The 24,569-nt window shown below is 33.8% G+C and overlaps 2 protein-coding genes across 11 annotated transcripts in view; one reads left to right on the forward strand and one right to left on the reverse strand.

Annotated features, from left to right (window-relative positions):
- POF1B (POF1B actin binding protein) overlaps positions 1-23,598 on the forward strand; it is a 123,999-nt gene extending 100,401 nt beyond the window's left edge. For 3 of the 6 annotated variants that reach the window (XR_016391323.1, XM_089904309.1, XM_030761439.2), the window contains one exon: positions 1-3,799. Coding sequence is in view for 5 of the 6 variants with exons in the window: in XM_089904309.1 (XP_089760435.1) it covers positions 1-6 (6 nt within the window). In the remaining variant the exon portion in view is untranslated. The other 3 variants (XM_089904311.1, XM_089904310.1, XM_089904312.1) reach the window with 3 other exon arrangements.
- Positions 2,288-24,569, reverse strand: part of ZNF711 (ZFX family zinc finger ZNF711) — a 27,597-nt gene continuing 5,315 nt past the window's right edge. For 3 of the 5 annotated variants that reach the window (XM_089904306.1, XM_089904303.1, XM_089904304.1), the window contains 6 exons: positions 19,130-19,693; positions 13,767-13,922; positions 12,935-13,072; positions 9,746-9,793; positions 8,194-8,337; positions 2,288-7,663 (listed from right to left, as the gene is read on the reverse strand). In XM_089904306.1, coding sequence (XP_089760432.1) covers positions 6,486-7,663; positions 8,194-8,337; positions 9,746-9,793; positions 12,935-13,072; positions 13,767-13,922; positions 19,130-19,693 — 2,228 coding nt within the window. In that variant the 3' untranslated portion in view covers positions 2,288-6,485. Of the gene's footprint in view, positions 7,664-8,193; positions 8,338-9,745; positions 9,794-10,658; positions 10,797-12,934; positions 13,073-13,766; positions 13,923-19,129; positions 19,694-24,569 lie in introns of all 5 variants that reach the window. The other 2 variants (XM_089904308.1, XM_089904307.1) reach the window with 2 other exon arrangements.

Here is a 24,569-nt window from a genome sequence, read left to right on the forward strand (position 1 = left end):
CCGTGAATGAATCTCCAACTCAAAGGATTTTTTTTTGTCTTCATTAGTACTTTGTTATTTTTCCATAACTAAAGCCAATCAATATTTTGAACCAAGCTACTACCCAGGAAGTCTAATGGAATTAATTAGATATACAGATGAGAGTTTCTCCAACCATTTATAAGGCCTGAATCCTTTCTATCACATTTTTGTATTCAGTATATCAACACACCACTTTTTTTTTAACATCTTTATTGGAGTATAATTGCTTTACAAGGGACACCACTTTTAAAACTCAATTACAGGCACTGTAGGACTTAATCCACTATTTTTCAATAGGGTGCTTCCTAGACACTGAATTAACTTTGTTGGGGTAGAGATTTTACAAGTTATTCCATTAGAAGATTTTTCTATGATATTAGATGTGCAATTTAGCTACAAGAGTAAATACTGTGTTTTAACAACAACAAAAAGCAATACTATTGAATTAAAAAAAACAGTTTAGTGCATGGTATATACAGCATATATTTGCTTTTCTCACATTAGACTTTGTGATTAAAAGAGGTGATTTATTACATGCTATTCATACCTCTTGGAGACAGAACTAAATCAAAGGTGATGATTAATTTCATTTAGCAGGGAAGTGGGAAGTATATTTTTTAAAATACCTAAATCCACTAAATTGTACATTATGCTATTATGGTTCTAAGTACATATCAGTAGCTTGGCAAATCTGTTCTTTTGAAGCATATCATCCCCAAATGAGCCCACCCACTTCCTTAAAAACCTGTAACACTGGGCTTCCCTGGTGGTGCAGTGGTTGAGAGTCTGCCTGCCAATACAGGGGACACAGGTTCATGCCCTGGTCCGGGAAGATCCCACATGCCTCAGAGCGGCTGGGCCCATGAGCGGTTGAGTGGTTGAGCCTGCGCGTCCAGAGCCTGTGCTCCGCAACGGGAGAGGCCACAAGAGTGAGAGGCCCACATACCGCAAAAAGACAGACAAACAAACAAAAAACCTGTAACACTATTATTGTAGTAGCTGGTGGAAGGAAGGTGGGCTTTTTTTTTTTTATAACAGTAGACAAAACAACATTGAAATACTGTGTAAAAGCTTAAGGAATAAAAATAACGAAAACAAATACTTGATATGTGTATTCTACTTGGGAGAGACTTTATAGTAGAATATTTAATGTACTTAGAAGTTGGTTGATTAACTGGGTTCTAATGACCTTACTAAAAGTGAACTAAAGTATTTTCTAAATACAGTAGTAGATAAGAATAAATTTTTAAAATGTCAAGGCCTTTGGTTAAAGTTAAGAATTAGCAAAAATTAAACTGTTTGCATTTGACAAAGCATAGATTAAGATAACAAATAAATTTGGGTTTACATGTGAATGAGATTTTGCACTGAAATGTCTCTGCAAGTAACTATATAGAATTCTGTCATTCTTTATAATTATATTCTAATAATTATCCATTATATTAAGAAACTGTTAAGATAGCAACACATAAGGCACTACATGAAATCAAACCACAAATGAAGAGTGAAAATGCTTTTAATACTTATATAAATATCCAAATAAGTCTTGATATGAAGCTAAAAGCCTTATTTTATTTCCTTAATACCTCAACTAAAACGTTAAGCTTGAGAACATCCTGGCGGTCCAGTGGTTAAGACTCTGCCCTTCCACTGCAGGGGGCAAGGGTTTGATCCCTGGTCGGGGAACCAATATCTTGCATGCCGTGCAGTGTGGCCAAAAAAAGAAAATATATTAAAAAATATTAAATGTTAAGCTTCATAATGTGGATTGATACAATTCCAGTCTTATTAGTTATTTTTTGATAGAAAATGTTAATATTCTTTATGAGCTATGTAGTCCTTACATTTTTTCCCTTGGTGTAAGAACAGGGTAGTTTCTCCTCTGCTAACTACTCATGTGTGTAACTGTAATTATGCCATGTTATCTACCCATTGCATATAAGTGAAAGTTTTTAGTAGCTTGATAGAAAAGTGCCACCATAACTGTCTGCAAATTAGAACAAGTGTGATTTTCTTAAAATACTCTTAAATAAAATTAACAGTGTCCAAAATTTGGGATAGTTAAGAAGTCAGCACTTCATTGGCTCACTTGATCCATGCATAGTGAGAAATGGGGGTCATAACAAGGTGCTTATTATACTTAACAAAGTTAAATGTATGTATTTCTTTTCCAATTTTTGATTAAGCTCAATAGAAATACTAGTGATATTTTCCTCTCACAAGTTTCGCACAGCTTATCTCTGAAAATTGCAAAGATATTGTTGGATGAGGAATGCCTGTTTATCTAATTTCTATTCCCAGCATATTTTGCTTTAGATGTTGAATAAAATGGAGACTGTGCAATGACATGCAAAGTAATTTGTTTAATTGTGTAAATAAAATATATATCTGTATGGTCTTTGTGGAAGTCCTAGTAGGAAACATGCGGAATGGAGTTTTAGCTTAGCTGTATACTTTTGTCAGGAAGTTATTATCATGTGAATGTTTATGTTAGAGCTAACAAGCACCACTATAAAAATAATCCTGATGTGGACTACTAGAGACAGCAGTTTGACATAGTTGGACCTCTGGTTGATGCAGGTTTCTGCTTTAAATGAGAATTTCTTTGCTTACAAACCTAGTCTTCTAAGTTCTGTAATTCTCTAAGTTCATAACTAGATGCCATAAAGCATTCTTCCTATCTTTGTAATGGGGCTTTAACTGTTATACTTTGTCTTTACACAAACAGTACAAAAGGAAAAAAATAAAGCTCAAAAAATTGCATGTCACAACCCAATTTAGATCACTTTAACAAAAAGCCATTCTCACTTCTTTCCTGTTATAATCTACAAAGATAACATGTAGACATAATTCCCTCGAAAGTAAATAATAAGCCATGAAAAGACTTCCCTACAAGGTCTCTCTCTCCCACCACACACCATTACTGAATTTATCGGATTTCCATAGTACTTTTTTGTCCAATAAAAAAGTGCAACATATTTCAAGCCCATCCTAGGATAAATAAAATATATTTTTTAAAAACAAAGAATGGAATAAACAACTACATCTGTCTTATAAAACCATTAATCTTTAGTGACAAAATAAGACATACTGCTTTTGAGTCTGCAAAGGAAGACTGGAATCGTTGTATGACATAATTATAATACATGATAGCCAGGCAGTCTTGGTAATCTTGGGTTGGTCTCTTGTAGATGAGATGTTAAGTCCAGTTCTTAATCTCTGCTGTTTTCCTTCAAAAATTCTTAAAAAGCTATCTGCGATTTACTTCAAATTAAGCCAGTGAGAGAAGGGGGCATCAGAATAAACCAATGAGAGGCAGGTTGGTGAAAGCAGGAGTGAGGAAGAGTAAAAATGAAACAAAATTGGCCATAAGGTGATGATTGCTGAAGCTGGGTAATGGCTATATGGGGATTCATTATATTGTATGTGGTTGAAGATATTTTACAATAAAAGTTATCTGTCATACTACATCTATCATGCATATCTTTAAGGGAAGGCCAAGGTTCAAACTGGTGGTTGTCCTGTATGAGATGTGAATTGGAGAGGTCTACCTGAATAATTCTAAATATTTTCCTGTCCATCATGGTATAGGCCACATAGAAGTGACAATCAGACAAATTCATCTGCACATAATGACCCTAATGACCCTGGACTGTCCTGGAAAAGTGCCTTTTTTTTTCTTTTGTTTGTAACATGGGCTGAATTCTTATGTGTTCTATCTTGGCTGTTTTTTTCTTTTGTTTGTAACATGGGCTGAATTCTTATGTGTCTATCTTGGCTGTTTTCTAGGCCCAATTTATAAGAAAGAAAATCCATTTGCTTTTCTCCAGCACCACTGTGACCACGAACAACTGGAATAACCTCTTCACATGGCTGCCTGCTTCCTCTGGTCCCTGTACAATACATTCCTCACACAGCCTCTACAGTGATCGTCAAAACGTAAATCACATCATATCACTCCTTTCCTTAAAACCCTCCAATGACTTCCCATTTCAAATTCTCACAGGTCTCATCCCTTAATCAGTCTCCCTTCACCATGATCCAGCCAAAGCTGGTACCATTTCAGGTTGTTCGCATTTGCATGTGTGTTTCTCTGCCTTGAATGCTCTTGCACTTGCACAAGATTTTCATGACTGGTTCTTTCCTGCCACTCATGTCTCAGCTCAAATGCCAAGTCCTCAGTATGGATTTCCTCTATGTACTCACCCATAGATATTTGTTTAAGCAAAGTTGGCAAAGTGTATGGGAATTACACTGCGGGCTTTGTCTAACGCCTTACTATTTCTATGATGGTAACACATTGGGGGCTTGCTAGATATGCAGAATTGTAGGCCCCGGCCTACACCTATGGAATTAGTATATTTTAATAAGATCCCTAGATGAACTCTATAGAATTAAAGCTTAAAGCACCGGTCTAACATGTAATGGCTAATAGATTCCTTCTTTTTCTCTTAGTGATCATTAAAGAATAACCCAATTGACAAAGAGTCTTAGCAATAGTGCTATATATTATATCCAGGTACATGGATTCTACTGAATGCTGACTAGTTTGAATACAGCACGTTATTTTTACGCTCATTTGCAGAAATATTTCCCAAATACTTGATTTAATACTTTTCCTTTTGAATGTATATTGGTCTATTGGGAATATAATTAGATTCATTTTTCAGGATTGTGTTACTTAAGCAGGTTAAGAATTTTTAGTTTCCTCTGTAATACTAAGTCCCAAGTCTTAAGATGGGCAACTTTAAAGCATTCCATCACGGTTTTAGCAAAAACACAAAATTTTGAGGAATAATCATGCCATAGTCATCATAATTGTTTAAATTCCTAGCTCATGTTGTTAATGCACAAAATCCTACAAGACGCTAAACTGCAGACAAAATTGCCTAAGAGCAATTTTAAGTGAAGTCTTTTAATGAGGGACACTGCAACACAACTTTAAATAAACTCATAAAACCCTGAAGTGCAATAAATGCTTTTTATTGTATGCTCATTTCAATGAGTAACATTTAGAAATAATAATCCCACATAACAGTGACAATCTTATTTTACAGCGTGTACATCATTTACAATCACATGACACACAATTTTAGATTTCCAAATTTAATATTCTGAAGTTAAGAAAGATAAAAAATTTATTCTCAAGGAACTGATTCCTATCTGGTGCAAAAACAGAAAGGTGAACATTATTTAAAACACAAAGCCACAATATAGCATGAAGTAAAATTACATTTTAGTTATGTTTAACAGCTGAGTGTAAACATGAAGCAACTAAAACTTAAAAATACACATCATATGCATTACATTTATGAACAGGATTTTCATTAAATTTCCCTAAACCTGCTTTTTATTTTAAGCGCCATGTTGATTTGCAGCATGCTAACATGAAGCATTGTTAAAGGGATGCATATTTTAAATTTATACACTGTAAACTGAATATCCACCTCCAAGCTCTATTGGCAGCATAGTGTTTTGTTAAATACCGCATAAATACTGCCTCATATTGAAAATTCATGTTAATAATATGGTATATAGATTTTAAAAATCAAAATTTTCAATAATGGCATAAAATTGCACCTTTAAACATTAGAGCAAGTAAGACTAGAACAATCATACTTGCTATGACTGTCCTAAAAAAACCTCTAAACATAATATTTAAGAAAACTGTGTTCTCTCAATTTAATCTTTAGATCATTAAGAAATATAGTGCTAACTTTGCAACATTACTGTTGCATCCATTTTAGAAAGCCACATTTGACTCAAATATACTTCTGTCATATATGCCACACTGAACAACAATCAATTTGAACATCAGAAAAAGGGGAACTTTAATCTTTAGACTTCAGTACAGAATGCTATAATTTAAACATCCTATCCTGTGTTAAAATCTTAGCAGCTCTGAAATTCTTTTAAATAGTATTGAATTAATCTAACCTGTTTTCCAGTGAAATTTCTTTTGATGAATACACAAAACTTTTGCCACTTCTGGAATTCAATTTCCAGGTACCATATAAAGGCTCAATGACTAAGTGACTAATGGATGACTGCATTTTATTTCCCCACTCCATTTCTAAAACGGCATAAAAGTGACGCTTGCGATAGCAAAGCATTGCTAAACTCCTCAATTAGATATGATCTTTTCAGAAACATCTGTCTCTAGTATGATCAGCCAAATAAAGTGGTTGTCTTTGCTCTTCCCCCCGTAGCTGAATTATGCTTATAATACTATTAAATAGACAATAAGGTTTTCTGCAACCATTCTATGGTGCTCCTTAAATTCTTTAATTTCAAAGGGCTATGAGATCCCCTCTCAATTCAAATATCTTAAGATCTTTAGTAAAAAGAATGTAAATTTATGATTTAATATCAAGCTTTGTAACCAGATGAAACAGTTCATGAAATTATCTTTCCATGTAGCATGTCATATTTTCTAAATAGCTTCTTTCTTTATATTGATCTTATTACATAAGAGCCTCCTTGTGGTGCCTCATAATATGCTGATTTTTTTCTGATGGTCTTCGGAATCCCTTCTTGCAGAATTCACACCTGTGTGGATAGTCTTTTGTATGTATTGATATCACATGTCGTTTAAAGCCAGATGCATCTGTAGTGCTGTATTCACAATACTCACATTGGTAAATCTTCCTTCCAGTGTGAGTCTTCATATGCTTTTTGAGCTCATTTTGTTGTCTGAACCCTCTTTTGCACCTTTTACACTTCAGTGACTGATCCTTAGTATGAACTGAAAGGATATGACCACTAAGAATAAATGGATCTGATGTTTTAAAGTCACAGTGCCTACACTGATGAATCTTCCTACCCTTATGGATATCACTATGCTTTTTGAGCTCAGAAGGACGATGGAAACCTTTATCACAGACCTCACATTTGTGAGGAAAATCCTTAGTGTGGACAGATATGATGTGCCGCTTAAGGTCACTTGAGTTGGTGCTCTTATGGTCACAATGAGGACACTGGTGTGTCTTATGTCCTTGAAACAAATCCAGATGGCGTTGAAGTTCCCTCTCATCACCAAATGCTTGGGGACAATGCTCACATTTATATGGCAAATTGTTACCATGCTTAGACTTAATGTGAGTTTTCAAATTTGATTGATCTGCACACCTGAAGACACAATACTGACATTGATATGGCTTCTCACCAGTATGGGTTCTCATATGCTTCTTGAGTTCAGAAGGATGTCGAAAGCCCTTCCCACACTCAACACAAACATGAGGAAAATTCTTGCTGTGAACAGCCAGTAAATGTCGGTTTAACAGTCCTTGTTCTGCAGTTTCATAGTCGCAGTATTTGCACTTGTGCATCTTCGGCTCCTTGTCTCTTAATATAAGTTTATTTGAACTCAATGGACTAGCCTCTCTGTATCTTCGTGTGTATTCCGTAAATTCATGGGTTTTGTCAACTTTGTTTATAAGCTTATGGCTTTCTAAGTGGTTATGGAAACTCACTTTCTTGTTAGTTGTAAAGTCACAATCTGTACACTGATATTTTTTTCTCATCAAATGATCAGGATGATTCTTCATGTGTCTTTTCAAGAATCCCCTGGATTTAAACTTTTTCGTGCAAATATGGCAAGGGTATACTGTCAGGGGCTGTCCATCAGGACCTATTATAACAGCTAGATTAAAAACAACAACAACAACAACAAAACAAAACAGGGAAGTTGTGAAATTTGGCCAGACTGTTTTAAACAGTTTTACCACAAAGGCGGCAAAATTAGCTGACATTCACAATGTGAGAACTGTACTAGTAGAATAAGATCCCGTAAGATAAAATGCACATTGAAAGCAATTTATAATAAAGTAGCTCACTAAAAAGTAATGAGCAGCACTCTACTATAGACTATTCACCTGCCAAAATGCTATATATCACATGCACTTTGTAAACTAGAAATAGGCACCCTTTATTGTTAAACCAACCTGAAAATTCTCTTTAAAAACATCATTTGAGTAAAAAGCAAACAAGCACAGTTTTATTAAGTACCAGTAGAACATTTAAAAAACCCCAACTATTTAGATCAAACACAAGTAGGTACATGGGAGTAGGACTAACTACACTACAAACAACTGGCATATTCTTGGGTTACAAAAAATACTACTGCATTTCAAGTAATTATAATATTCATCGAGTAATGTATTAGTATTTTACCTGTTTGCCACTGCCTCATTTCTCCCCTTCTCCTCTTCTTAGCTTTTTGTTTAAGTACTTTATTTGTATTAATGCTATCACAAATTTGAAGGTATTGTGCTGCTGTACTACTTCTGTTTTCTAATGTTGAGTCCAAAGTATTTCCTGGAAAAAAAAATCGATACACTATTAAACTGCATATATTTACACTTTTTTGGTTTTAGTTAGACGAATTAGAGAAGACATGGCATTCAGTTGCCATTGCAGTACTAAATTTCACAAAGTACACCCATCTTCTCCTTCTCTGTCTTTTATACTCTTACACACACATGTGTATATGCAAATACTTTAAATACGATACCATGTGGAAGTAACTTTAAAATATCCCAATTTATTCATCCTAAAGGAACAAACTGATAAGGTGAATGAAACATAAGAAACTGAATATTATGACCCTAAACAAAATCTTGACATCAGATCAATTTCTCATTGACGAAGGCTGATGAAATTAAAGAGATTTAGCAAAGAAATTTACACATGTCAGTTATCCAATACAATCATGGTAACTGTAATATATGACAAACAACAGATTTCTTGTATTTATGCTTTAGAATAGTTTACTTAATGTTAAAAGTATTAAGATTGATTTTTTTAAGTGTTAAGATAAAAGTGGCAGGCAATCTACTGCAATTTCAGTGGGATCAGTGTATATGGAATAAAGTACTTAATAAAATCTCAGTTCTCACAATCTCTTGTGTTATGCAATTTAGTTTAAAAATGTAGCCCTAAGAAACTGTTTAGCTTAAATGCTGTGATATATATGCCTCTCATTAATTCCCCTGAAATCTACAGTTAGAGAGTCAAATACCTCCTAAAGATAGAAACAAAATAGACACTTAATCATTAGAAAAAGTCTCTTGTGTAAGAAGATAAAAAGAACTATCAACCATGGAATAAATAACACTATATGAAATGTATCAAAACTAAAAAAGAAAAATTTACGCTGACACATGAGCTTTATGTAACAGCTATATAAATCTACTGGTTGCCATAGAAATTAAAAGAATAGTTCCAACCCAAGGAAGACATTAACAAGTGGTTGATATCATGGGCAACTTTTACTTTCATGTCAGAGTAATTTCTATTTTATAATTTTTTCCATAGTAACTTTTTTATGGCCCATGTAGTAAGTGGCCTGATATTTGTATCTTGAGGTAAATCTATTTTTTTAATTTTAATTTTTTATTTTTTGGCCATGCCATGTGGCATATGGGATCTTAGTTCCCCAACCATGCCCCCCGGAAGTGGAAGGGCAGAGTCTTAACCACTGAACCACCAGGGAAATCGCGAGGTAAATCTAAAATGAACTGCATTCACAGAATAACACACGCTATGTCTCTATATAAATTAATCAATTTCCCAAAGAGGTAAACTCTTCTAACTAACTAGATATGACCAGGCAAGTAAGAGTCTAACAAATGGGTCTGTACACACAAACTAATAACTCTGTATCTACCAAGCAGTACACAAAACCAGCTACCTAACTTACATCTCACATATAATGCTCTCTCACCTGATGACTGACAATCTTCATACCTTCGAGAAACTCTTCTTTCATCTCCTTAAAAAAAAAAGGCTAATTAAAAACTGATAGACTGAGTATAATGATTACTAGTAGATCACATCTTCATCTACAAAATCTTACTTTGATCACCGTTCCTTGGATTAAACTTTTTTGTTGTTGAGTTCTTCCACTCCCATAGATTAGATAATATCACACACTGAAAATAAGGGCTGCTGTCAGCATCCTTCGAACTACTAACATCTAGGAAAACCTTACTTTTCAAATAAAACCTGGGTAGATATTTCTGCAGAATACCCTCAAAATTGAAGATGCTCAATAAATGACTGTTGAATGAATGAACCTTTGGAAAAACCAAGTAAAGATAAATTAATGCATTTGAACAACAAAATTTTTCAAAGTAAAGAGTATACCTGGACCATCTTGTAAATTAAGTAAGAATGAGATAAAATAGAAAAGGAAAAAATAACTTGATAAATTTACCTTTCATTACGTACTTCCTAGAAGAGCACACTTGGATTTCTGTTCCTTTTCAAAACCCCAATATCTTATTATTTGTGGTGTTAAAACATAAAATAAGTTTTTCCAAAAGGGGAAGGATCAATTTTCAAAGGATATTCCTATTTTAGAAAAATAAAACTTTTTATGGCACTCACTTATACATGTAGGATTTAAAATAAATCCTACTGAAAAACAAAATGCATTAAGCAAGGTTCATTGTAAATAACACAAGATATGTGGTACAAAAATTATGTAAGTAACTAGAGATGAATCAGTCCACAGCAAAACATTTTATAGTATTAGCCAACTCATGGGGGCATTAGCACAGCATATTTAATGACCTAAAGGCTGATCAAATAGATATGTTATGTACTTATCAGGTGAAAAAATGCCAGTGTCCTACCATATGTCGCAGCCCAGACAACAGGGACAATTGTTTTATTAACATCAGAGTCCTCAAGCTGAGTCTCAGGGAGAGAAGTTCCTTCCTCTTCCCCTACAATGACTTCCATGTAAACTTCATCTGCTATTTCAGCGCAACCTAAATTTTAGAAATAATTGCTTGTTTATAACCCCAAGTATTTAATAAATGGGTAAAAATTTCCAAACGATTATCTTTCAACTTTCAAGATTTCAATTTGGTTAATTTAAAAATTACATTAGGCACTTCGCAGGCTGGTGCCACTAGGAGACAGTAATTTATCAAAGTTCTTATCCTCCTCTTAAAACCTAGTCCTACGAAAATGACTTCTAGATTATATAAAACGTGCGCTTGAAATATATTGACTGATTTCACAGTCCATTGGGCATTAGGAATTTATAAGAAGAGCTGTATTCCATAATTCTGCCTGACAGTTCTTCAGAACTCAGAAGGCATTTCCCATAGAATCAGTACTAGAAAGTGGTCCATGCTATCCCACATGTAAATTAAATGCAGTACTGTACATGCAGTGAAAAATTGTCAAAAATACTAGTAATTGAAAAAGAATTAAAAATGAAAGTAAAACCATAATATATGGTTATAATATAAAATGCTGGTGGCTCAAGGCTATGTGGACACCCATTAAGAGGCAGGATTTTCAGAGACCCTACTGAAGACAAAAGCGTTAAGTGAGACATTTAAAAAAACATAGTATTAGTGTAAAAGAATTTAAACCTAGAAGGTCAGTAAGTATATTTTATGTGAAATAATCCATTTGGATTTAAAGTGTTAAGTAGAAAATTGGCTTGAATTTACGCTTTTCCTTTGATTCACATACTGGGATTTTCTACTAAATTTTTTTTTCTTTTTTTGGCCACGCCACGAGGTGCGGCATGCGGAACTTCCCCAACCAGGGCTCAAACCCATGCCACCTGCAGTGGACGCATGGAGTCTTAACCACTGGACCACTAGGGAAGTCCCTACTCACTACTGAAAAATGTGGAAAAAATGTGGGAAAAAAGTAGACCTTTTCTCCTAGGTTTCCCTTCTTTCAATTAACCAGAAGGAAACATTGGTCTAAGTTTTGCACATCCTTATGGAATTCTGGCATCAGCTAACCTAACCTTCAGTCTCCTGACCAATGAGTAAAACAGAAAAGAAAGAATCTAGAGACCAAATAGAAATTAATTCTTTTTCTCTCTAACCAAATCCTCTAGACTCATTTGTTTTGACATTTTCAGCTGTGGTATATTATTCATGTTTGTTTGGGATTGGAATTCAGCTCCCTATGACTTCTAGGGGAGGAAATTTGAGGAGTGGGGATCATAGTGCTGTATAGGTAAAGCTAACTATTATCAAGGTAATGCACTGAAGTGGAGGCTCTTGCTCTTCTAGGGCAAAACAAAGTAGTTTTTGTCTCAGCATGGCAAGAAGACAGAAAAAGCCTTAAGGAAGGGCTGCATTCCTACACTGAGGTGAGGAGAAAGTAGGAAGAAAGTAAAACATCTTCATAAGGAAATGTGTACCATGGCAGGAAAGGAAATGTGAGGAGCTTTTTACTCCCTGTGGTACTCAGCCGCAAGAAACCTTAAAGAGCAACTACTTGGAGACCATCAACGGCATAATAAGTAAAAATCCTGGTGGCTTGACTTGGAAGAATACTTACTCAGCTAATCTCTCAGTGGCAGAAGGAAAACAAACAGCTAGCCCTTCTACTGCTAAATTCAGAGAGAGGTCAACAGTGCTCACTGCCATGTACAAAGATCACTGACAGCAGAGTTAGGCAGACATGAGTTCAAATCCTATCTTCCTCATTTAATACTGGAATGGCCTTGGACAACTGCTTAATTTCCCTGAGTACTTTCTCCTTCCATAAAACAGGGCTAATACCACCTACCTCAGAGATGAATTATGAGAATTAAATGAGATAATACATATGCAACATATTCAATAACACACACAAAGTAGATTCTCAGTAATTCCCTACATATTTGTGGGCTATCCTAAAGTCAGGAACCATATTTAGCTGATCTCTGTATCCCTAGTATCTCAGACACAGTATTTTATGTTTTCTCATTTGAACAATACATGCATACACGGATAGTCAAAAGGACCCTTTTCCTTTAAATTAATTATAGCGAAGGGTCAGACTTATTTTATTGAACTTTGTTCCTATGTAGTGCTTGAATATGAGATTTTTTTTTTTTAAGAATGCATGATGACTACTGATAAGTCACTACAGTGCCTTTTTTCCTTACTGATATCATCCTCTTCTTGAGAAGAATCTTTAACTGCCATGTAAACCATCTTCTCCCGCTGCATTCGGCTCTGGTCAAGCACTCCAGCTACAGAATGCCCATTGGTGTACTCACTCTCTGTGACAATTTCCGTTCCACCTTAAAAGTTAAAACATGTATCAAAATCAGTAAGTATCATGGATAATTCCCTAAATTAATAAGAAGGATACATAAAAATATTTTCCTTCAGAAAAATATTCCCCCTCAAATATTCAAACATAAATTTCTAAGTGTCAAGAGAATTTTCTTATAAATTGCACTTTAAATTTTCAGTCATCACTAAGAAATAACAACAAATGTTAACACTTACATTACACTTGTATATGCCAAGCACTATTTAAGTCTTTTACATGTATTTACCCATTTAATCCTCACAATAGCATTATAAGGTAGTTACTACCATTATGGCCATTTTATGGATGAGGAAACTGAGGCAGAAGAAGGTTAAGTAATTCACCAAAGACCACTCAGCTGAATGGAAGAACTAGGATTAAAATCCAAAGCACCCTGCCTCTAGCCTGCCCTTAAATACTCATAATTTCCTACTCTAAACCAAATCCCCTCCACTCATATGTTTTGAAATTTCAACTGGAATCTTCTACTCAAGTTTAAAAATATCTAAGATGGCTTGTTCTCTATCCCTGATTTATATTTATATATAATTTTAAAATATTCCATCCCCAAAGAAACCTTTTATAAGAGTTGCACTTTGAAGGCAATATTAGAACTTAGTCTCCAGAAAAGAGAAGTTCTAATTCCTAACCATTATAGCAATAAATTAAATTATTTGTACCTATTTCAACGTCATCTTCAGCCTCAGCTTTAAATATATACACTTTTATTACTTCTGAACCAAATCCATCTTCTTTAACATCTTCTTGTGAACCATCACTGCTGATTTTTAATGGTGCGTTCCCCATATGCTCTAATTTTTCCCCAACATCATCCACTGTAAAATATAAACGGGAAACTGTTTCAGTCAAAAAGTACCACTGACATTTAGTCGGTGTTAAGTATTAGTGCAATGTGAAATAATGTGTTAACCACCTACTCACTATATTCAATTAATGACCTATTATGCAACCATTAAGAGTGGTATATTTCATGAAAAAATGTATACAAGACAGATATACTACATGATCATAATTATATAAAAGACATAATCACAGATTTCAATTTATGTATATGAAATACTCTTAACCATACAGCTTTAATTAAAGTGGTTTGGGAAAAGATTAAATAATCTTCCATTACATTCAACATTTTAAGCTAAATCCTAACACCAAAATTAATAACAAAAATTAGAACATAAAATATATAGTACTCATGAAATAAGCTGACATAAACAATTCCCAAATTAAATAGCAGTATATCTAAAACCAATTAACATATGAAATCTAGTATTTAAAAAAAGAGAAAATAGAAAACACCTGAATTATTTCATAAAAAGGGCTTTTCAGAAATCATGAAAATAAAATCTTAGTAAATACTTTTAATTCTTGTTGAGTCAATGGAAGGCTACTTCAAATCAGAAATTTTGTATACTTCCAGGTTTACCATTGTATGATTTGCTTCAAATCATATATAAAATAAAGCAACAATATTACTTACATTTTAAGTATACTTAAAAATTTGATTCTTTAAGAATAGCATTTAGTTTCAAGTGAATACTGTGCATAAACTATGCAATGAATACATTATATTCATAAAGTTTGCTCTTTGGACATAAATATTAAACAATATACTCCCCCAAAGATTATATGCCTACCATTTTTTATTTCAATGCTTGTCCTGTCCCCATAAAAACTGAAATGTAACCTAAACTGAAAATCTGCTCCTCCCTACTATATGTATCATAGTATCATATATGAAACAAAATCATGAAGCCTTGACTATATCTAAACAATTCCAGAGCTACTGAAAACAGAATAAAGTGACATTAAAACGTTTTTAACTCAGTACTCTTAAAATATGAATTTCAGTAAGATCTAAAGTCTAGATTTTCTCTACCTCAGTTTCAAATTTGATACATGCAAATTCAAAAATATTCCTTTGGCCTTTCAAAATGGTGAAAACACCAGAATTTCAGAAATTCTTCTTACAATGTAAAACTACTTTAACTTTGTGGTTAAATATAAATGATTCCACATTATTTAAGAGTTCAAATAGTTTATTGTCTATGAAAGAGAGTACCTAAATGATCAAAATAAACAGAAAAAAATATTTTCATTCCATCATAAACCCTAATTCTGTTAGTACTTTTTTGGCAAATATTTTTTTCACAATGGGACAGATTAAAATGAAAGAAAAAAGGATGAGGAAGAATCTGATATTACTGTTTTTTAACAGCCTCTCTTTTAAAATACATTGAATAAAACAATGAGATCATTAAAAAAATTAAGAGGCAAGTTAAGTCTTCAGAAAAAAGTACTTTCTCATTCTTGGAAATAAAGACGTAGGATATAAAACACTCAAAAAGTGTCCAAAATATGAATTTCTTAGGTTGGACTAACAGTAAATTAATGAAAAAAATACTCTCATCTGATAAATACTACTTTATTACACTTCAATGGTTAAAAGTAATCAGAGTTCCTCCTGGGATAAACTGAATTAAAACTGTAATTCACAAAACTAAAGCTCATGAAATGAAATAGACATTTGTTTGGTCATTTCTCAAAAGTTTTGTACCATAATTTTTGCTTTAAGTATTGAAATTACTGGTGCTATTCTGATTCCATTTATACCTTTCCTCGAGGTCCACAGTTTAATGTATCCATTATTTTCTACTTAATTAGATTCCTCAGAATGAACAATTTTGAAATGTATTGAGTAATTAAACTTGTTCTGTATTTTAAGTTCATAGAAGATGATAAAGTTATTAAATATGTTAGTGTACAGTTTTAAGAGATAAACCATCAACTTCACCAAGATTTATTCTATATCCTTTGTTATAGAAAGTACAAAGTTAACAAAGATTTAACAGGCAGTCAACAGATTTTAGAAATAGATCCTCAAAGACTCTTCTTTACACAGATAATACTCAAAATACCCAAAATTTAAGCTTAACCTTTTTGTTATAAGGCTTACAACATTCAAGTCCCACGGTGTTGTTTCCCAACCCACATGACATCCCAGCCAGTGATAAGTGGGTAATAGTATATAAAACGCAGAATTCTACTGGTGCTAAATATAATATTAAAACAGTAAGGTGCGGGGGGTGGGATGAATTGGGAGATTGGGATTGACATATATACACTACTATGTATAAAATAGATAAATAATGAGAACCTACTGTATAGCACAGGGAACTCTACTCAGTGCTCTGTGGTGATCTAAATGGGAAGGAAATCTAAAACAGAGGGGATATAGGTATACGTATAACTGATTCACTCTACTGTACAGCAGAAACTAACACAACATTGTAAAGCAACTATACTCCAATAAAAATTTAAAAAAAAACAGTAAGGTGCATTATTTGCCAACCCTACAAAGTTTGCTATCGTTCAATATTCTTCTATAGCCCATTGGTACAATTTGATTAAAATTTCATTTTAGCAAAATGTACAGTATAATATTTCTTTTAAAAACTAAGTAGGCTTTTTACTGTACCCCTTTCATGTTACATCTACCAAAATTATATGGTGACTATGACATCAGTATAGACTACAGCTGACCCTTGAACAATGCAGGGCTTAGGGGCACTGACTCTCCACATAGTCGAAAATCCATGTATACCTTTACAGTTGCCCCTCCGTATCCATAGTTCCGCATCTGCAGACTCAATTAACCTCAGATTATGTAACACTGTAGTATATATTTATTGAAAAATATCTTTGTATTAGTGGACCCACACAGTTCAAACCTGTGTTGTTCAAGGGTCAACTCTGTATTGATGTACCACAGGGATGGGGTGAGGCAATGTGTAATGGATCCATATTATGCAATGATGAAACAAACAAAAATTAGTAATATTTAAATTACAAAGGTATTCCATTCCCAGCTGTATATATCCAAGACATCTGAAAACCTATGTGCACAAAAACTTGTACATGAATGTTCAGAGCAGCATTATTCATAACAGCCAAAAAGTGGAAACAACCTAAATGTCCATCGACTGATGAACTGATAAATAAACTGTATATCCATATAATGAAATATTACTCATTAATAAAAAGGAATGAAGGACTGATGCATGCTACAACATGGATGATCCTTGAAAGCATTATACTAAGAGAAAGAAGCCAGACACAAAAGGCCATATATTATATGATTCCATTTACATGAAATGTTGAGAACCGGCAAATTATAGAGAAAGAATTTGGATTAGTGGTTGCCTGAGGGGTGAATGGAGCGGCAGGGGTGATTGCTCAAGGGTATGGGGGTTTCTTTTGGGGGGAAGAAAAATTCTAGAATTGATTATGGTGATGGTGATACAATTCTGTGAATATATGAAAAACCACTGAATTGCACACCTTTAATGAGTGAATTGTATGGCATGTGAATTATATCTCAATAAAGCTATTATACTAAAAAAAAAATACAAAGGTGTTAACTTTTCTCTTTTACCCCTGAAATTGGTGAGGTTTCATGACCGCTCCCATAATGACCCTACCAATATGTTTTGCTTTATACAAAATTATTTTCCTGGAAGAAATAAAAACTGATTTTATAGGTAAAAAAAATAATTTGAATGCATTATATTGGTTCATTATTTAAAGGAACCTCCCTTCTCCGGTGAAGCTTTTCATAAAGCAAATCATCACCCAGGGATGTTTTGAGGGTGTTAGGTATTTTTAAAGAAAAGCACACCTGGGATAACTTTAGACAGATACAGTTATCCTATATTAATTTCCAAGTTACTTAGCACAAGTGGGACAGCCTAACCAACTGCTAAGATAAAGAAATTGTGACATTTGGTCTGAAAGTGGAAAAATCTCAGATGCACCTCAGAGACTGAGAGAAGACAAACTCAGCTGCTGATAAGATTTCCTTACAGGAATAGTTAGGGATTTAGGAATAAGATAACAGTCTGTTTTAAGTCTTCAATTTTATCCCTTGAGTAGTTTGAAGATATCTTGGGAAAAAAACAGAGGGCTTTTAAAATTACCATTGAGATATTTCAAGGCAATTTATTCTCTAACTCCTGAAAGATTCAATGGTCAACAGAAACCAAGAGGTAAAAAAATGAATTAAAGATTAAGTGATGAAGAAAAAAAGGGAAAAACTAAATAAAATAAAATAAATGAAAATGGTTAAAAAGAGTAACTAGTCTCAATTTGAATATTCTAACCATTATAAAAAGTTAGGGATCTGGGTGGCAAGAGAATGAATGATATAAAAAATATTTAATTTTTGTATATTCTATTTTCTAAAATAAAAAATTATTTAAGTTTTAAAGGGATTTTTTAAATAAAGGAATGCCTTCAAATTTTATAAAGAATAGACCCACTTCTTCCTCAAGCTCCATCAATAACTTATCGTGAGATTTTTATTATTGTTGCTGTTCAGGCAAACTTACCACTTAAAATGAGAATAAGATATTTCTATCTTCCTCATTCAGATAGAATGTCTTAAGGACATCGTAAAGCAGTCTGAAATAAATATGTTTAAAGTATTTTTGCATGGACTATACAGACACATATATAGGCAACAGAAAACAAACACAGGCAGAACTGTAGAACACAATCTGAGTTGATTATTTACTTTTCAAGTATTTAATTCAAAAAACTAATCACACATTTCTTAACATACTATGCTTAAACTCCTAAGCAAAACTGAACTGACATCTCCAGTACCTGTCATATTAAAAAGAAAGCAGTGGTTGCATGAAATAAACTTCCCATTTTGAAATATATATATTTACCATTAAAATATTGCGTCACTTAATGTTCTTTTTGAACCTTCCAAATCTGTATTTTTGTTCTAAGATATTAATAAATTGCATTATTTTACTCCATTGTGGGTATAAATTTTCATAAATTAAAAACATGAACAAATTCAAAAAAGCATCTCAACAACACAGCTTTGAAAAAAATTATTTTTCAAAATGATCACCCCCATGACTTTTATTGAATAGATCCCCATCTTAGAAAACCTGTCCGTGTTATACATAAATCAGTTTCTACCAAGTAATTATGGACTTTAAGTTTCACTTACAAGATATCATTAAGTAGTCTTCAGAAGTGCTCTTGACATCATCATCATCATCATCATCATCATCATCATCATCATCTTCAGTTTTAATAGTAACTGTAGAACCAGGAACACCGCCAGCTGCTTGAATCACAGTTTCTGTATCTGAATTAGTTACAAGAACCTCCTCTGATACCATTGTGGGAGAGTCAACTCCTGAGACACAATCTTGGACCACATGTTCTAAGTGTCCATCAGGACCAGTAACAAGGTCAGCCACAAAAACCTGCTCAGGTACTCTAACAGTTTCTGTAATTAGCTCAGACGTCAAGATGTGATCACCGTCATCTTCCTCTAAATCTTCTTCAATAGCAACATCAGCCTCAAGTACGGCTTCAGGAACAATTACACCTTCTGTTACTACATCAGTCTCGGTGATGATATCAGGCCCATGGACAACTTCAGCTGCGAGGCCATGATCAAGAGTTATCCCATCATCTGTGACAACATCAGAAACTAATACAGCCTCAGGAACTGAAACAACAATATGGTCTCCATCGATATGCGCAGTACCAGCCATTCCAGCCACTACAATACAAACAATTATCCAAAAAAAGTAAAGTTATTTTATTAATTAAAAGTACTGTATGTATATATCAGGTGACATAAAATAGTTTTTAAATATGAAACAGTCCTGGGCAAACCATCATTTTAAAGAACCACTGACAATTTAACTGTAATAAAAATCATCACCAACCAGGAACTGGGGTGGAGATGGGTGAAAACGATATTAGTAAAATCTAAATTAAGACCTTAAAAATAATGTACTTTATTTTCAAGTAAAAAAAAAGCTACAATGAGATATCACTACACACCAATTAGAATAACTAAAATAAAAAACAATAACACCACAGGTTGGTGAGGATGCAGAGAAACTGGATCTCTCATACGTGACGGCAGCAGCCACTCTGGAAAATAATTTGCCCAGTTTCTTATAAAAACATGTGCTTACCAATACAACCTAACAACTGTACTCTGTGGCATTTCTCCCACAGATATTAAAATATGTTTACACAAAAAGCTGTACATAAATATCCGTAACAGTGCATAGTAGCTATTATTCCTAGTAGCAAAAAACAAAACTACAACAACTCAAATGTCCTTTAGCAGGTAAATGGTTGGTTAAGCCAACTCTGGCACATCCTTACTATGCAATACTACTCAGCAATAAAGAAAGGGACAAAACTATTGATACATTCAACAACCTGAATCAACTGCTAGAAAATTATGCTGCGTGAAAAAAGTCAATTACCAAAGGTTACTGTACTGTATAATGTATAAATGGAATCATCTATATAACATTCTCAAAATTCTAAAACTATAGAGATGGAGAACAGATTAGCAGTTGCCAAGGGTTGGGGTGTGTGTGACTATTTTGGCATAGCATATATATGGAGATGGAGCCATTCTGTATCTTCATTGTGGTGGTGTCTACACAAATCTATATATGAAATAAAACTGCATAGAACTATATACACTCTCACACACACAAATGGTGAAAACTGAATGAGATATGTAGTCCCATTAACAATAATGTACCAATGTTAATTTCCTGCTTTTGGTACTGTACTACAGTTATTATAAAGATGTCACCATTGGAGGAAGATGAGTAAAGGGTATACAGGACCCTATATACTATTTTTTCTACTTCCTGTGAGTCTAACATTTCAAAAAATTAAAATTAAAGTAAAAAAGGCACACAAACATAAAAGGTTGCTAATATGTTAAATTGAGTTAATAAAATATGACAAGCTTAATACATTAGAAAATACGTATTATAAACATAAAAGTCCCTGAACTTCTTTATTGTACAAGAATTACTATATTCAAAAATGGAAAGCATCCTTTAACATCTGATTTGAGGAGAAAAAGAACCAACTCATTTTAGGTAAAGATTTGGTTTATTTAAAAAACATACATACAAACTCTAAATTGCATTAAATTCTAAATTAGTAAATCTGCAGGAATAAAGTTTTAAATAACATTTTTCTTGAGCAGCATGGTAAACACTAACTCCTACCCCCCTTGTAAATACTGTAAGAGTGTAAAATTCCTTCATGAGTAATTCTGTTACATTCTCCCTGAGGTGGTATAGTAAACAAATTAACAGAGTTTGTGGGCCAGGTTACAACAAAATTACCTACATGAAATAATCCAGTACAAAGCCTTTTCTTCATAATGATCACTTTCTATACAGTAATACCTGAAAGAGTACCATTTGTTATACACTGTTCACTATTATTAACCAATTCATTATGGAAGTTTGTTAGCAAGTTAGGATGGAGACCAGAAAACACTACTAATACCCTAACATATCAAAAAACAAGGTGAGAAGGGAAAAGCTGCCTTTCAGGATTATCTTCCTTTCAACCCTTCTGTAGCCTTCTCACTATTCTCAAACTCTCACCTAAACCACCATATTACCCAAAAGGACACAGCCTCAACCTTGAAAATCTGGTAGACAAAGGGAGTACGTATAGAACAAGTACTTTCTATTCACTTGTTACTCCACTGGCCATGTTTGGAGACAGGGAGAAGGTGAGGGTTCAAATTTAGTATTCAACCAGACTGGAAATATGGTTTTTAGCAGGGAAAAATTAAATGTTAACCCTATAAAATTCACAGTATTGCAATTTTATGTATATGAACAATGAAATTAGTATTTTATAAAATCTTTTCATAAGTTAGACTTAAAATATGGGAAATCCCATTTATTTTAGAACATTGCTGGAGAGTAGCTTGGTTTCTGAGAGTAGACACTAGGCAAGGATGGAAGGATAGAATAATGCTAGTGCTGGCTTGGGTTCAGATTAACCTGTTTGGGAGGATTCTAAGAAGAAGGAATAAGTGTTTTTCAGTTTACCTAGTCTTTAACTCTAGCAGGAAATTACAGGTCAAAATAAATCAGATCTAAACCAAAAAAATCCAAACATCCTTGTTTGCCCTGAACTAAATAATTTAAGGATCTTAGACCAAGAATTAATGGGTTCCTCACAGGGTATTGGCAGATTACTCAGACCAAGATCCAAGATGTCTTTTATTAAATTTTGCACTTTCCTCTTATCAACTCATCTGTTAGATTTCACTGACTTTCTAAACAAAGTCACTTATTTTAGCTATACTCTAGCTATATTTATTGAGTACTATGCACCAAGCAACCTAATACTTTTACATATATTATCTCATTTAAGCCTCAGAACTCTGTAATAAGGTGAGTGTTATTATCCCCATTTAAAATATGAACAAACTATGGTTTAGAGAGATTAAATAACCTTGCCCAGACAGGAATAATAAAGACGCAGACCTACTAGAGAATGGACTTGAGGATACGGGGAGGGGGAAGGGTAAGCTGGGACAAAGTGAGAGAGTGGCATGGAAATATATACACTATCAAACGTAAAATAGATAGCTAGTGGGAAGCAGCCGCATAGCACAGACAGGGAAATCAGCTCTGTGCTTTGTGACCACCTAGAGGGGTGGGATAGGGAGGGTGGGAGTGAGGGAGACGCAAGAGGGAAGAGATATGGAGGTATATGTATATGTATAACTGATTCACTTTGTTATAAAGCAGAAACTAACACACCATTGTAAAGCAATTATATTCCAATAAAGATGTTAATAAATAAATAAATAAATAAATAACCTTGCCCAAGGTTCAAGCTGGGAACTGAACTCATTGTTTTACTCCAGACTGGCTTTTTTTTTAAACTTGCCTAAATGAGGAGAATAGAATTTACTTATTCTAGAGACTATTTTTTAAGGAATTTATAGGGCTAATCAAGTGAGTGACTACTAAAGGAAGAGTTTGAAAGAGAAAGAATAAGAAGACCTACCATAGAGTCACTCGTTTAAAATTTAAGGCATTTAGTAAGCAGCATTAAAGGGAATTAAAATTTATCTCACTAGGTAGCAAATTATAAATGATATGAAGAACTTTTAAAAAGTGTGAAATCAGTTAGATAACCAGGTAACAGTAAGAAACAAGTCATTATTTCAAGCATTTCCCTTTTTACTAAAGTTATTTAATTTAAATGTGAATACCTGGAATTTCACCAGGACAGCATAAAATTTGGTATTTGTTGGGTCCATCTTGGGCCACCATCTAAGGTTTTCTGCTACTTAAGACCCAAAGCAATATGGACTCTTTTCAGCAATAAAAACTTAAACAGCAACTAAATTCAATGGCACAGATTCCAAGGGCAACTATTACACTGAGACATGCACAAGTTATTACATAAATCATACTACTGTAAAATTTAAACTCTAAAGTATCCTTCAAAAGAAACTGGTCCAATAAACTTCTCAATTAAATTAATAGTTCAGATTCTTTTTCTTTTTTTTACATCTTTATTGGAGTATAATTGCTTTACAATGGTGTGTTAGTTTCTGCTTTATAACAAAGTGAATCAGTTATACATATACATATGTTCCCATATCTCTTCCCTCTTGCGTCTCCCTCCCTCCCACTCTCCCTATCCCACCCCTCTAGGTGGTCACAAAGCCCTGTGCTATGTGGCTGCTTCCCACTAGCTATCTATTTTACGTTTGGTAGTGTATATATGTCCATGCCACTCTCTCACTTTGTCACAGCTTACCCTTCCCCCTCCCCATATCCTCAAATCCATTCTCTAGTAGGTCTGTGTCTTTATTCCTGTCTTACCCCTAGGTTCTTCATGACATTTTTTTTTCTTAGATTCCATATATATGTGTTAGCATACGGTATTTGTCTTTCTCTTTCTGACTTACTTCACTCTGTATGATAGACTCTAGGTCCATCCACCTCACTACAAATAAATCAATTTCGTTTCTTTTTATGGCTGAGTAATATTCCATTGTATATATGTGCCACATCTTCTTTATCCATTTATCCGATGATGGACACTTAGGTTGCTTCCATCTCCTGGCTATTGTAAATACAGCTGCAATGAACATTTTGGTACATGACTCTTTTTGAACTATGGTTTTCTCAGGGTATATGCCCAGCAGTGGGATTGCTGGGTCATATGGTAGTTCTATTTGTAGTTTTTTAAGGAACCTCCATACCGTTCTCCATAGTGGCTGTACTAATTCACATTCCCACCAGCAGTGCAAGAGTGTTCCCTTTTCTCCACACCCTCTCCAGCATTTATTGTTTCTAGATTCTTAATATAGTAGCCATTTCATATTAACCAAAAACCTTACAGAATTTAGAGATCCTGAGCCACACAATGTGTTTACTTGTCTAGGTCTACCTATGTATGCTAAACTCTTATGTTTCACAAGTACAATTAATTTATGGCATTGCAGATATCTAAGTTTTGATGTTAGCAAAAATTTAAAGAGAATGTATCTAATTTCTAATCAATTTTTAGAATTTGGAAAGCTTAGTATTAGATAAATAAGGGATTGATTAAACCTCAAGACA

Source organism: Delphinapterus leucas, chromosome X (assembly GCF_059928025.1).
Source record: "Delphinapterus leucas isolate spDelLeu-1000000601 "Yukka" chromosome X, BTC_Dleu_Yukka2, whole genome shotgun sequence".
Lineage (NCBI taxonomy): Eukaryota > Metazoa > Chordata > Mammalia > Artiodactyla > Monodontidae > Delphinapterus > Delphinapterus leucas.